Source organism: Jaculus jaculus, chromosome 4 (genome assembly GCF_020740685.1).
Source record: "Jaculus jaculus isolate mJacJac1 chromosome 4, mJacJac1.mat.Y.cur, whole genome shotgun sequence".
Taxonomy (NCBI): domain Eukaryota; kingdom Metazoa; phylum Chordata; class Mammalia; order Rodentia; family Dipodidae; genus Jaculus; species Jaculus jaculus.
The window spans coordinates 115,662,568-115,678,451 of record NC_059105.1 but is presented as its reverse complement, the minus strand read 5'-3'; the positions used below and the strand labels follow the sequence as shown (position 1 = coordinate 115,678,451).

The 15,884-nt window shown below is 44.1% G+C and overlaps 1 protein-coding gene across 1 annotated transcript in view; it reads left to right on the top strand.

Moving 5' to 3' along the window:
- Acoxl (acyl-CoA oxidase like) overlaps positions 1 to 15,884 on the top strand; it is a 396,521-nt gene that overhangs the window by 304,737 nt on the left and 75,900 nt on the right. Inside the window, 1 exon segment of the mRNA XM_045148384.1 lies at positions 8,280 to 8,367. Within this exon segment, the coding sequence (XP_045004319.1) occupies positions 8,280 to 8,367 (88 nt within the window).

The window sequence follows — 15,884 nt, the reverse complement described above, 5'->3', positions numbered from 1 at the left end:
GTCCAGGCTGTACTTGAACTTAGGCACTTCTATCTCCTGCCCCAACTTGGAGTACAGGCATGCCATCATGCCTTACCCTCTATCAGGCACTTGTTGGCAAGATGATGTCTTTGCTGCTGTGGGCAGCACAGGAGATCCATGTGAATGATGATATGGAATTGAACAGCTCTGTGGAGGGTTTGGGACGAAGGCCCTAACAGAGTTCACCAGACAGGTCATACTCTTTTCAGCTAGATCTACCTAAGTATGTGACCCAGGGACAGTTGCTTAACTTTTCTCAGACCTCTCGGTAGAGTCAGAATGTCTTCCATGCAGTATCTCAGTGTTCATGCTTGGCACATAGAATGTTCTCAGTGTGTCTGTCCTAGGTGCTACAACCCTTCATATTGCCCTGGCACTCATAACTTTTGCTCTGTATTTTTCTGGGAACATGTGTTGTGAATTCCAGCTCTGTGCTTTGGGGCACATCTCCTCAGATAGTTGGACAGGGCTAACACCTTCTGAGGAAGAGGGATTTCTGGGACAATAGAAGCTGGTGCAGAGCTAGGTACAAGCAAAGGTTGGAATAAGAGAAAGAACAAGACAGGAGATCAGAGTGCTCTGAGTTTAAACTCTGACCTGTGCTCAGCCTCTCCTGGAGCTTCAGACATTTGTCAAGAGCCTATAATTGTCTCATCCCTTTGGGTCCCTGGAGCCAGGAACAGTCTTTTTCTGGGGCATTTAGAAGACATGTACTTGAGTCTGTATTAATCAAGATTCTCCAGAGGATAGAACCAAAAGATTGCATGTAATGATGATTGCTTACATTGACTTACACATGCTGAGGCTGAATAGCCCCACCGTGGTCTTTTGTAATCTGGAGAACTGAGAAACCAGTAGCTTCTCAGTGTAAAAAGCTGGAAGCTTTAGAACAAGAGGCCAGTGAGATGACAAGAAGCATGCTGCGCCTCTAGTGGACTTGGCTGGGATCAGGGAGGAGGGCACTTGTCAAGAGTAACTCTGGCCCATTAGCATGGCTGGAAAATGTGGTGGGCAAAGAACACAAAGGCTGGGAGAGGACTTGGGCAAGACTATTGCACTGGCCCACTGGGCACTGCAGGAGCCTAAAAATGAGCTGCAGAGGAGGAGGCGAGATGTGCCTCACTACTTGGAGAAGAGTGATGGGAATCCTGATGGAGCTGATGGAAGGAGGATGGCTGGGTCAGGAGATCTTCAAGAAACTGCCCTTTCGAGCCAGGCATCGGGCTAGTGTTGAAGTGTCCACCCCCTCATCAAGCATATCACAAAGGGACTATGGTGCCTTTGAACACTTGAGGAGGGGTAGGATCAGCTAAGATGCTGAACCACAGTGGTTTATGTAAATACAGGCTGGTTCTTCTATAACAAGAAGACAGGTGGATAGCCCAGGGCTCCCTGTGGCTTCATGACCAAGGCCTTTCCCTATGCACCTCATGTTGTGAGTTAAATTGTGTCCATCAAAAAGATATGTCCTAATTCCTAGGACCTAGGCATGTGAGCTTAGTTGGAAAAGGCTCTTTGTAGATGCAATCAAGTTAATATGAGGTTCCACTGGAGTCAAATGAGCACTATTCCACTATACCGGTGTTCTCTTAAGAAGAGAGACACACAGGCATTGAGAGCCAGCATTGTGATAACAGAGGCAGAGACTGGATGCAGTGGTAAGCCAAGGAAGGCTTGAGATTGCCCGGACACCACGTGGTATTGGGCAGGGCAGAACAGGCCCTTTGGAGGACGCTGAGCCTGTTGGCGTCATGATTGCAGACACCAGACCTCCACAGCTGGCAGACAAGTCACTTCTGTTACTGTAGGCCTTGGAAACTGTCACAGCAGACCGAGAAGACCAGTGCGCCTGCGCCTCCACAGTGCAGCTTTCTAAAGTTCTCCCAGTCACTAGGTGACTGAATTCAACTGGGTAGTAGTGAAAGAACAAGGAGGAAAAGGCATGTGCTGGCTTGGGTGATCTGTTTTTTTCTTTCTGGAAAACCATAAATTTCACAGAAGTGATATACAAGAGGTAACTATCTGTTCTTGCTGACCCTGGAGGTTGTATGTCTAACCCTGGTGGCATTTATATATTGTATGCTAAAATTTGCCTATTTCAAGTATACAGTCATTGACTGAGTAAATCCGTATGGTCACGTAACCTTACCAAATCCAGATATAGAGCATACCCATCAACCCAAAAGCTTCTTTCAAGCCGCTTTGTAGTCATTCTCTTCCCCTGGACCAAGTTCCTGAGAAAACACCCACTTTGCTGTAGACTTGCTAGTCCATTCTGGGCCTTTTCATTTTATATATATAACTCATTAAGCATGTGCGCCGGCTCCTTTTCACTGTGCTGGAGCATTGCTTCATAAGGGTGTACACGACTCATTTACCCATCAGCCAGTTGCTGGATATGTCCACCGATTCCCATTTGGCAATTGTGCATACAGCTTCTGTGACAGTTTTATACATTACCATAATGATTTGTTCTTTCTGCTCTGTGTAAATATCTAGCAGGGGAATGACTGGCTTCTTATACTAGCTTTATGTTTAATTTTACAAGAAACTTCCAGACTGTTTCCAAAGTGGCTACTACCTTTTGCATTCCCACCAGCAATGATTCCTAGCTGTCCCACATCCCCGTGGGTTCACCAGTTCTTACTCCTCATAGCTATTCAGTGGTTGCAAAATGGCATCTCCTTGTAGTCTTGATTAACATTTCTCAAATCCTTTTCAGGTGTTTATTTCCCATTTCACTTATCTTCTTTGGTGTAATGTTTGCTTAAACCTTTTGCCCATTTGTTTAAGTGAGCTTTTTAAAATATCATGTTTTCATAAATTTTATATAGAAGCCCTTTGTTGTATATGTCACTTGTGAATATTTTCTCCCTGGCCTATCAGTTACCTTTTTATTTTAATAGTATATTTAAAGAGAAGAATTTTAGTTTTGATGAAATTAAAACTTTGTATGTGATACCTCACTTTTTTTTTGGTCTACCTCAATATGACTAAGATTTTCCTCCTATGGTTTCTTTCTCAGGTGTGATGAATTTGCTCTCACATTTAGGTCTACAAATCGCTTTTCATTACCTTTCACATATAAATGAAGTAGGGCTGAGGGCTATTTGTATTTGCATGTGCATGTTCATCTATTCTGGTGTCAGTTGTTGGAAAGATTATTTTCCACTCTTCAATTATTTGGGTGCCTTTAAAGAATATCTAGTGTCTCTGTGTGGCCCTATGTTCAGACTCTGCCTTGTCCCACTCACCTGTACTTCTATCCTCATCTGGAGACTAAACTCTGACATTTAATTTAACATTATCAACACCTTTAATCAGCTCATATGAATCCTCCAACCCTCAAAATTGTTTCAACTGGGCTGGAGAGATGGCTTAGCGGTTAAGCGCTTGCCTATGAAGCCTAAGGACCCCGGTTCGAGGCTCGATTCCCCAGGTCCCACGTTAGCCAGATGCACAAGGGGGCGCACGCATCTGGAGTTCGTTTGCAGAGGCTGGAAGCCCTGGCACGCTCATTCTCTCTCTATCTGTGTCTCTCTCTCCCTCTCTCTCTCTGTCACTCTCAAATAAATAAATAAAAATGAACAAAAAATTTAAAAAAAAACTGTTTTAACTATGCTGCACTTTTATACCAATTATACAATCAGACCATCAATTTCTACCCAAACCAAGAATCTCTTGCAGTTTTGTTTGGCATATGTGTTGAATCTGCAATGACACTAACAATATCAAGTTTTCTGATATATATAATATCTTCTGTCATTTAGGGTCTAAATTTTTTTAATTTTCCTCTGCAATAATTTTCAGTTTTCATGTATAGATTTCACATGTATTTTATAAAATGTTTTCCTAAATTTTCCAGTGTTTTGATATTAGATGGCAGTTTTTCTTTTGTGTGTGTGCTGTGTGTGCATATGTTCATGTATGCGGGAGTGCACTTGTGTGTGTGTGTGCGCGCGTGCATGTGCATGTGTAGGCCAGGGGAAAACCTTGTATGTTGTTCCTCAGATATCTTTTTTTTTTTTTTTTTTTTTTTTTTTTTTTGAAGTCAGGGTCTCTTATGAGCCTAGAACCTGCCAAGTAGGCTAGGCTGGCTGGCCAGAAAGGCCCAGGAATCCTTCTGTCTGTGCCTCCTCGGTGCTGTGACTTGACGTGTGTACCACCTCATGTGGCTTTTTTCCCCCACATGGGTTCAAACTCAGGTCCTCATGCTTACAAGGCATTTTGCTGATTGAGCTGTCTTTCTGGCCCCTGTAATAGCATTTTTACTTCATGTTTCCAGTTGTCATTGCTGGAATATAGAAATGCACCTTCTTTTATACTACTAATCTTCTACCTTGTGACTTTAACTAATTCATTTATTAAGTCTAGTAACTTTATTATATATTCCTCAATAGTTTTTACATAGTCAATTATGTCTTTTTAAATTAAAACAGAGCAAGGCATGGTGGCACATGCCTTTAATCCCAGCACTCCGGAGGCAGAGGTAGGAGGATCGCAGTGAGTTCGAGGCCACCCTGAGACTCCATAGTGAATTCCAGGAGAGCCTGAGCTAGAGTGAACCCCTACCTCAAAAAATAGTTTTACTTATTCCATTAATTTCCTTTTTATTGCCTATTTCCAATCTGCCAATATAATGTCAAGAAAAATGGTACTAGCAAACATTGTCATCTTCCTTCTCAGAAGGAAAAGCACTTTTACTGTTAGCCACTATGTTAAAAACTGAGGTGGGAGATTGTTTGGATTTGGCTATATTGCTGCTCAAATCCGTTTGAGGCTTTTCTACAGAAGGAGGGGAAATGGATTTAAACATCCACCACAAGCAAAGTGTTTCTTTGTGGATTCCGTGTTTAGTTGTGTGTTGAGCTGCTCATTTCAGCCACTCACTAGTGGGATGAGCAGAGGCCTCCACAGCGCCCTGAGCCAGCGCGTACGTAGGCTACTGTACACCACCACCCAGTTACCTTCAGTCTGTTACTTCCTGCTGATAACTTTTGCTGCAAGGGGACGGTGGCTTCCCAACAAGTTGCCTTGCTGAACACCTGCCCCAGTAAAACTGTGTTTTTATCAACATACTCCAAGACCTGGGTTCCTTCCTCCTGGGGCAGCTTTGGAGGGAGCATTGAGAGTTGCTTGCCAGCAGGTGTGAGGTGGCACTGAGCCTGCTCCAGCGGCACCCATGCCGGCAAAAAAGGAAACGCTCTCCAGAGCGGCTGGGAGGCCTTCTTCATCGCTGGCCTTTCCCGCTGTCTTGTGCTTCGTGAGGAGACCCGCCACGGAGGCCTTGCAGCGTCTTCTGTGGGGCTTCCCCTCAGAAGCCTTTGATCCAGCGCTCTGTCCTGCTTTTCTGTAGGTCAGGCCTGTAAAACACTTACGCTATACAGGGAGCTATTTTTAAAAGACTAAAAGTGCCCTTTATTCTCCATTTATTTATTTATTTATTTATTTATTTATTTATTTATTTATTTATTTATTTAAGGGCGACAGACACAGAGAGAAAGACAGATAGAGGGAGAGAGAGAGAATGGGTGCACCAGGGCTTCCAGCCTCTGCAAACGAACTCCAGACGCGTGCACCCCCTTGTGCATCTGGCTAACGTCGGACCTGGGGAACCGAGCCTTGAACCGGAGACATACAGGAGATTACAAGGCTGCGCCCCTTCCAGAGAGCAGAGATTTTTTTGTGTGTCTTTCAGTTATCACTTCTCCCTTTAGTTTAACAATAAAATCTTTACTGATAGCAGACTTAGTAAAAATATAGCAATATATAAGTTTCTATGAAGTGGTACTAATAGTACATAATATTACAGCCAAGTATTACACTAGATTAAATTTTACCAGACAATACTTCACTGAAGAGGTACTAATATTAATTGTGAGCACTAGAACATTAGCTATGTTTATAGAACCAGAGTGGCAAAGACTTGAATAGCCAATACTGACTTTTTGAAAGATTCTTCACTGATTAGTTTTTTTTAAATTATTTATTTATTTATTTGAGAGCGACAGACACAGAGAGAAAGACAGATAGAGGGAGAGAGAGAGAATGGGCGCGCTAGGGCCTCCAGCCACTGCAAACGAACTCCAGACGCATGCGCCCCCTTGTGCATCTGGCTAACGTGGGACCTGGGGAACCGAGCCTCGAACCGGGGTCCTTAGGCTTCACAGGCAAGCGCTTAACCGCTAAGCCATCTCTCCAGCCTTTTATTCTCCTTTTTAAGTAGTTTATTTATTTATTCATTGGACAGGGGAGAGGCAAACCAGGGCCTCCAGCCACTGCCATTGAACTCCAGATACGTGCACCACCATGTGCATCTGGCTTACGTGGGTCCGGGGGAATCGGCCCTGAGTCCTTGGCTTCACAAGCAAGCGCCTTAAGCGCCAAGCCATCTCTCCACCCCGAAAGAGCCCTTAATTCTGGCTGGACCACCTGCACGGCGGTTTGCTCTTCCTGTCTGCCTCCCGTGCAAGGGGGAGGAGCGATCAGTGATGTTTACGGCAGCCCGGCAGCCGGTTTCCTGGCTTTTTCCCATAGTGTGATGAGTAGTGTTTCAGGACTTCGTTTGGGAACTTCCAGAACTTCCGTGCAGGTTCCACAAGCCACGCCCTGTCTGCTGTGCCTTCTGTTATGGTTGTGACACGCGTTCAGAGAGTCACTTGGGAACTGTGAGGCAGACATTGTCTTCTCCCCCGACTATCGGAAGAGTCCCTGCCAGGAGCGGAACCAGAGGCTCCGGTGACACTGTTCCCCACCCCGGGCCCACCGCACTGAATTGCAGATGGGCAGAGGGCTTCTGCCCAGCTTGTCCCACTGGAGCGCGAAGCCCTGCAGGCGGCGCGGCGCGGCGCGGTGCGGTGCGGAGAGCTCAGCCCGCGGAAGCCAAGCACAGCCGCCCCAGGGCGGGCCGCTCTCCAGCGGCGTGGGAGTGAGCAGCAAATGGGAAAAGACAGAGCAAGGCTAACTCTCTGAGTGTTATTTCCTTGAGCACAAGAAAAGCCGCTGAAAGTTTAAATACCAAACCTTTAGGTTTTCAAAACAAAGAGCGTCAAGAAGGAACAAAGAAAAGTCAGAAGTGCCAAATTTAACTCTTTCCTCTGCTCAGATAAGATCTGCCTTTGGCTCCACTGAAATGACTGACTCTCAGCCTCATGATGCGGCATCTTTCTCTTCTCTGTTATTTTCTGAGTTCTTATTTTATTCTAGTTGTGGTTCCTGCCTTCACTCCAACTGAAAAGGAGAGGAAAAATGACTTACTGCATCAGGTTGATCTTTTACAGAGAAGACCTGCCAAGGCAATTCACTAGTTAAATAATGTGACCTCCTAATATCAGTGGAATGGTATACACAGACATGCTATGAATACTGCTCCATGTTTCTGTTAATTCTCCACATGTGTCACATATGGAGACTACTGAATGCCAATTCTTGGGCTGTAACAGGCCTTCGGGAAGCAGTGTGAAAACAAATGGAAACTCTTGATTATGGTCTTTAGAATCCTTTAGAAAGTGAGAAAGCCTGCTCTATCAGCGCATGGGCCTGGCTCCTTCAAATCATTTCTGTTTTGTCAGTACTGGAGATCGAACCTCTTGCATGCTAGGCAAGTGCTCTACCACTGAGCTATACTACCCACCTTCTTTTTACTTTTTTTTTTTTTTGACACAGGGTCTCACTAAGTTGCACTGGCCTGTCTTGAATGCACTCTGTAGCCAGGCTGGCTTTGAACTTATGATCCTCCTCTTCTGAAGCATAGATTATAGACCTGTGCCACTAGGCACAACTCAAACGAAGTCTTGAACATTGATCATCTCTCAAGACCCAGACATGCCTAGCTGCCATGTATGATGTCTGGAGAATTAACATGAACACTATTCATGACATGTACTTATCTCGTGAGTTACTTTTTCAGGTCTTGAAGTCAGCCTAGCAAAGGATGTTCACAATGCCCATGCTTAATATTTTACTGAAAATTTAGAAATTTGCCAGGCACAGTGGTGAAGGCTTTTCACCCCAGATCCTTGGCAGGCATCACAAGTTCAAAGCTACAGACTAAGTTCAAGGCCAGCTGAGGCACCCTAGTAAGACTTTGTCTCAAAATAGAAAGTAAAAATTAAAAATAAATTACATAAGGTCCTATGTTTAATCCCGAGGCAGTGGGGAGGGACAATGTTAGTTTAAGTATTCTGGTTTATCTTGTCACCAAGTTCAATTCTCTCTGAATATCTCCAGTGGTTATTTTCTTTTTGTCAATTTGACAGGTGGTGACCAAGAAGGAAGAACTCTTAAGTGCCTGGAACTCCTGTTTGTACCATATTGTCTCGCTGTCTCTGGCCCACATTCAGAGAGGTGAGCTGTTATTGAACTTTGGGTGATTTAGGGCTCATCTGGACATGGAGGAACATGCCCTGTAGAAGGAGAGTCTTAACTCCAGTCTGGTCGCCCTGTTGGATTTAAGGCCCCTAATAACTTTCAGAGGCTTGAAGCTTCTGTCACTCAACTCTCAGATTACTAGGAACATCAACCACATAGCACTCACAAAGCCGAGCAGCAATTGCTCACCTGACCCAGCCTGACCGTGGCTAATGGCACCAGACAAGAGCCCGTGTGCAAAGTACCAACTCCTTGGAAGTGGCTTTCTGACCATAATGACTGTCATTCCTGAATAAGCAAATGGGGTGCATACACAGAGAATGCACAGGGAGTGAATAGGGCCACAGTCTGAAAAATCTGAGATACTTAACTGCTTAAAAGTAGCCCTTAAGTTAGAAAAAAAAAAAAAGAGTCAACCTCAAATCCTTGATTTTAGACCAGGGACAAACTGCCCCTCAAAAGAATGTCTGGCAATGTTCGATGTTGTAGGTTGTCTGAAAGAGCAGTATCATTAGGCAGTGGGCCGCAGTGGGGGATGCTGCCATGTGTCCTATAAGGCATAGGCTAGCCCCCTACAGCAAAGAACTGTCTAGTCCAATATATCAATAAGGCTGAGATTGAAAAACCTGAATATTAATTTTGACCAAAAAAGACAAAAACAGCAAAGGATAATGATGCATTAGGTACTAAGATCAATGACAGAGTATCACTGAAATTATTATTTAATCTCTTCAATCATTCATAGCAAGACTTTACTATGTGTGGTGAAAGTATTAAAAGAAAAAGGCCAGGCCCTCACTAAGCTTGCTTGGTGTAGAATTTTCCATTGTAGGGGGCTACTGCTGGCTATGAAGGGCAGAACCAGGTTTGGTCACCACCACAGCTGTAGTGCCTGGCTCCTGGTGCTTCTCATGCAACCCAGGAGTCTCTGTATCTGATCCAACTTCCCAGCTTGTCCAGCTCTTTTCTTCCCAGCCAGGAACTTCCAAAAGCACAAAGTGCTACACAGTGCTGTGGTACAACCACTGCAGAAATGCCCAGCGCTCCCAGAAAGAGCTGGACCGCAGGGGTGTTTGGGGCTCAGGCAGAGTCTGGCTTCTTCCCCTCTCTGAGGACCTGGCATACTTTGGTTAGTGTCACAACTCAGGGCTTCTGAGGATAGGTGCTTCATAGGGACAGGATCAGGTAACCCACAGGAACACCACCTGGGGCCAGCCCTTGTGAACAGTGACCACACTCAGAATAACCAGAGCCACACCAGCCTCCTGGTGCTGGTGAAGCCACCTTCTCCCTGGAACTGAGAGGACGAACAATGAGGGATGAAGAGCATAGGGGAGAAGGGCCTGCCCTCCTCTATAAATTACTAACATGTAGGGTTGGATTCCCAGATTCTGGATTGTGCAGATTTAGAAATTTTATCTGGGGCTGGGTGTGGTGGAGCATGCCTTTAATCCCAGCACTCAGGAGGCAGAGGTTAAAGGATCGCTGTGAGTTAGAGGCCACCCTGAGACTTCCTAGTGAATTCCAGGTCAGCCTGGGCTAGAGTGAGACCCTACGTCAAAAAAAAATTTTTTTTAATCTGTATACACACAGCATGTACAGCTAAGGAAAGCTGATTCATCTTTGCTGAACTTGGAAGTGACTGATACATAAACCAGACTGTCAGTTTATTCATCAAGTCAAAATCCAGCTGCCAAATCACCTGCACCTGCCATGGCTGCACGCCACATGGAACTGCATTATAATTAGCAGGGTGTAGCATGTCACAGTATCTTGGTAGCTCATGTTCCTGGGCTTGGCTGGAGATCTGAGGGTCCACTGTCACCTGCTGTGGATCCTGTAGCCCATAGCCTATTCATACCTAGATCATTTTGGTGCCCTTGGAATAGCCTCACTTACTAAGAAATTTATGCAAACCACCCTTCTTCAGGGTTGGTTATTGGAGGGGTATTTTTCATATTTATTGACTAGACTGAAATGGATTAGTGGCATGGAGCCACACCCTCAGCACCCTTACTGGAGGCAAGTATGCTCCAGGCCTTGTCTGCTGTGTATGATGTGCACTGGCCTCATTCTTAGAGCTCAGCTTCTAGGACCCGCCCCCCAGGCTCCTGTTTACTGACCACAGATACTGCCTGTCCTGGAACATGGGGGTGAGCCATACGGGGTTCAGATGAAGTGGACAAATATTCCTAGACATGATCACATTGGAAAAGTGGGGGTCAAAGACTTGCTTGCTGCAACTTCACCTTGGAAACATGACAACAGCAAATCTTGGAGTGAGTCAGTCATAAGCATAATTGAGCCTTCTGTAAGAACTGATGCCATGGGTTTTAGAGTCTGCTCACCTGGGCTCATGTCTGGCTTCCCCTTTACCTGCTCTGTGCCAGTGAGTGAGCCACCCATCCCCTCTGAGCGTCAGCTGTGTCCTCACTTTCAGGATGGCGCTTACTGCATAGGGCTGTGGAGAGACTGAGGTGGTCCTCCGAAGGCCTCCTTTCCTTGTGTCTCCTAGGGTCTAATACAAACACTGCCAATCAGTATTTTCTGAAAACTTAGTTTCCATAACCAACATAAACCTTGTTCCTTAAGAGGAAGGAAGAGTAAACAAGTCTCAATGTACAAGGTCTTAATGCCAGCAGGAAGCATCAAAGATTTGAAGTCACTTTGGCACAAAATTGAAATCCATTTTGAACCTTTTATTGGCTAATGAACATAATAACAAGAGTGGCTGTTTCTAGGACATTAGCCTCCAGTTAAAGGTGTGATTAAAGGAATTTGTATTCATAAAGTAAAAAGAAGAAAAGTGATGAGCTCATGGACGGTGTTAACAAAGTCCAGGAACAATTGTTTTTTAATTGTATTTGTTTATCTATTAGAGAGAAAGAGAGAGAGAGGCATGCCAGGGCTTTTAGCCATTGTAAATGCACTTCAGATGCATGCGTCACCATGTGCATCTGGCTTACATGGAGTCTAGGGAATTGAACCTAGGTCCTTAGCCTTCACAGGCAAGTATCTTAACTGCTAAGCCATCTCTTCAGCCCATCATTTGTATATATAGGTTTTTTTGAGGTAGGGTCTAGCTCTAGCCCTGGCTGACCTAGAATTCAGTATGTATTCTCAGAGTGGCCTCGGACTCACAGAGATCCTCTTGCCTCAGCCTCCCTAATGCTGGGATTGAAGATGTGTGCCATCACACCCCAATTTAAGCCCAGGAATAACTTAAAATAGAGAAATCCACCTAAAGTGCGGAGACCTGCACAGATTCACAACAGGGCTAAGGACAAGAGAACACTGAGTGTGCCAGCCAGGAAGATCTAGCCAAAATGCCATCACCACACTCAAATCGTGTGCTGCCCTCCATCAGAGGTCTCCAGGGGATGGGAAGAGGAGTGAAAGTCCATCTGTCTTAGGTGACCAGGCTCAAACGTTGACTGTGGAGGATTTTGAAGGAAGGATACATAGGGTGAAAGGAGATATCAGACTTAAAACTCAGACCTTAAAGTCACCTCAGTGGGAAATGAACTCAGAATTGAGCTGGGTTTATTAGCAACAAATGGGGGAAAGCTTTCTGGCATCGGTATTCATTTGTCACCTGAACACTAGCAAAAACTGTTCGAAACAGAAATGGTAAGTAGTCTCCAGTGGTTGCTATGGTGGGATGTAACCATTACAATGATAAATTGATATTTTTCTGTGATATGCATTTTTTATCTTGCCCTAGAAATAGCAGCTCTGGAGTCTGGTGGTGATTGGGCTCCTAAGGGTATGCCAAGTCCTAGGCAAAAAGGATGAAACCAAGCACTTTCATTAGTGAAATAGCATCCGTGCTTTTCCAGCTCTGTGTGTAATAGTCTCTTCTTCTCTCAGAGCTAGTATGCATAATGCAGCAGGAAGTCCTCTTTCTGGTTTTTAATAAAGTGCCTAATAATTTAGAATGTTCACATAAGGAACAGGTTGTAATTATAATTAGAACATATGATGCTGCGGATGCTGCCTACTGAGGATTAATTTCAGACTCCTTTCAAGGCTGTATGTGTTTTGAAATGAGACTCTTTGTTAATAGAAACATGATCATATGCATTATTAAAGCATTATTTCTGTATTTTGCTCATTAGTGCTTATTCCAATATTCTTCATGGGCTCAGCATCCCCAGTTGTTAATGGGGTTATTCTTTCAACAAATGCATTCACCTTGTTTTAGTTTAAGCTTTCCATTCATCTCCTATGAAATTATGAAAATAGATTTACCACCTCCTTGAATGTATTTCATTATGCAAGCTCAGAAACTTTATTTGTTTTACTTATAAGAGAGAGAGAGAGGTAGGGATTGAGGGAGGGAGAGAGAGAGAGAGAGAATGAGCAGGAGCACACAGCAGATAGAGAAAGGGCACACTAGGGACTTCAGCTGCTGCAAATGAACTCCAGATGCATGCTCCACCTTGTGAATCTGGTTTACATGGATCTTAGAAAATCAAATCTGGGACTTTTAGCTTTGCAGGCAAGTGATTTAACCGCTAAGTATCTCTCCAGCACAAGCTCAGAAACTTAAATGCCACCTCTTCACCTGGAAATCCCTTGTAAATCTAGGAAATTGCCGTCATCCCCTTAAACAACTATTGAGGTCACCCAAACTCACTGAGTGCTGTCAGCTGAAGCAGAAACCTGACCTGGGGAAGAGCCAGAAGTTGCAAATCAATTGAGCTTATTCTTTGTGATAGGGTTGTACAATGTTGTGCTGTTCCTGCTGGACAGGTGAGGTGTGGAAATAGAGGTGTCGACTTGACAGTGTGAGCTTTCCTTTCCCACCGGCCCACATCAACTGCTGGGGCAAGCTTTAGAGTGTTGCCCTGTGTGAAACTTCTGAAAGCAGACCAAGGGAGGGCCTGTGCCTGCTGCTGACCTCTCTGTGTCTAGCCCCCATCTAGCATTTGGACAGCGGAAGCTGGCCAGGGATCTAGGGTGTGGTCTCTGCAGATCCCATTTATGGGAGGCGCCAGGACCAGGGGAGGGGAAGGAATGCCCCAGCTTTGTCTTCTCCATTTTAGTTGAACGCAGACCCCTGAATGGATTGTGTAAATGAAAGGTGTTTATGGGGGTAAAGGTTCTCATTTCATAGAGTGCACAATGGCCAGGTGCTCTGCAGGAGGCCCACAGGTTTCTGATGCCTGAAATCTGGAAACCCATAAGGCAGTGATACTGTGGGGAAAGAGCAGAAAGTACCTTCTCATTACACATGCACCACATGGAGAGCCTTGAAAGTGGAGGATGATGGGAGACCGGGTGACATGAAGCCATTTTAAGCAGGAACATGTAGTACGCCGTGTTCTTCAACAAAATTATGAAGGAGACATTCGACTGAACCTGAAGTGTATAAGTATGCAATGGACTTGCAGGCCAGCAACAGTGTCAAATTGCCTTTAATGTGTGGTCCTTCAGCAGAGCAAACAGACAATAGGAAAAGAGGAAGTCTCAGAACACAGGAGCAGTAGGGTCACAGCTCCAGGGCCAGCTCCTGCTAGAGAGTGAGACCTTGTCTTAACAAATAAGTAATAAATAAAGCCCAGCCAACCAAAGAACAATAACAATAAAACCCCACAGACTTCCAGACACATGGCCACCCAGTCTTATACCAAGTATTCCTTCTCTAAGAGTCCCTTGTTTCCCAGGGCTGTGGGGATGAACTTGAGGGTTGGGTCTCCTGGCCCTCACGACTCCCAAGTGCTGCTTTCTAAAGTGCTGTCACACTGATTATTTCAGCACTTGGTAGTTTGTCACTGAAAATAGCTGTCCTGGGACTCTCTAACACACTCTTCTTGGAAGGAGGACCCCATTCGTGGTGCAGCTTATCATAAGTGATGGAGGACGGCCTTGCGCTAGGAAGAGGAGGAAGAAAGAAAAGGCCAAGTCTAGCTCCTGACTTCTTGTTTGAGGAAAACATTACAGTCTGCATCGAGCAGCTGTGTTGAACTCAGTGCTAATAAATGCCACTTATCTTTGGTTCCTATGTCTCAGCCTCTTGGCCAGTTGTAATGACCACAGCAGTCCTTATCTACTGAGTTTTTGCTCCGTGCCCAAGCCATGTTGAGTGGTTGGTTTTTATTATCTATTTAGAGCTCCACAGCAACTCACAAAGTCCACCAAGAAAGCCAAGGCACTGAGTGGTGAAGTAAGTTGCCCAAGGGGCAGAAGGAAATTTAAATCCCAACAGGCAGGTTATCTCTGCGTGCGTATAGGACAAGTCCCAAAATGTGCACTCAACCTGAGTCATGCCACTGATCACTGCTAACAAGGCAAGAAAATAGTCCTTCCTTGCTTTTTTTTTTTTTTTTTAAGATTTTTCTAGGTAAGGTTTCACTCTAACCCAGGCTGACCTGGAATTCACTACATAGTTTCAGGGTGGCCTCAAACTCTCAAATTTGGTGATCCTCCCACCTCTACTTCCTGAGTGCTGGGATTAACAGCATGCACCACCACACCCCGCTAGACCCCTCCCTAGTTTTTAAATGTATTTTTGCTCCTTTGCTTCTCACCATGTGATTTAAAAGTTGTCCGTTGCATGGTGAAATGCAAAGATCTAGACCTTCTGAGCTGAATTTACATCTTCTGACATCTGAATCATTTCAAAATAAAACTGATTAGTACTCACCTTGATGGGGGAAATGTAAAATAATAAATAAATAAAACACCAGTATTGAATAACTATATATTCTGAATTTTCAGTTAGGATCAGGCTTGAAAATAAAACATTTTATACTGTCAATAAAAATGAAAGCATAGGAATTCTTGTCTTATCATAGCAACTCTGAATTTGGTGTTATATTTAAAATTATTATCCCATACTACACATTGTAAAGTGAAACATATTTGCAATGAACATAACTTTAAACTTAGGTCTTAAAGGACAGCATGTTCTAATCTCAAAAACATTTAGCAAATAACCTTTGAGTTCACATGAGCCACCCACACAAAAACCAAACTCAAACTACAGAAAAATAACACAGAAAAAGCAACTGGCTGTTGACAACCAGATTTTCTTTCAGCTCTTGAGTTTTTCATCTATAAATAATCTGTGTGTTTCGAATCTGACCATTTTCTTAAATGATGCCTCCTGGCATGGTCTCACTTTAGTGTGTCTTATAAACAAGAATTAAATGTGTAAATCATGAAAACTATTAAAACTTTAGAGGGGAGCTGTCTAAGATACATGGTTTTTAGATACCAAAAGTGTCAAAATGAAACATTAAGATGATGTATTCTTTCCTCAACACATCTGTTTATCTTTTGTGAAATCTAGAGCTTGATAAATTACCAGAGATAAAAACATCATTTTAAACTTATCATAGATCCCACATGCCATGAGGAAAAATAATACCATGTCTTCTCTCCATGAATTTACCTCTCCTAGCTTATGACTTATGAGATTTTATTTGCAGAGAAAACATAATGTTCTATTAAGTGGAAAATGATGCCTCTTGTTCAGAAATGTGAGA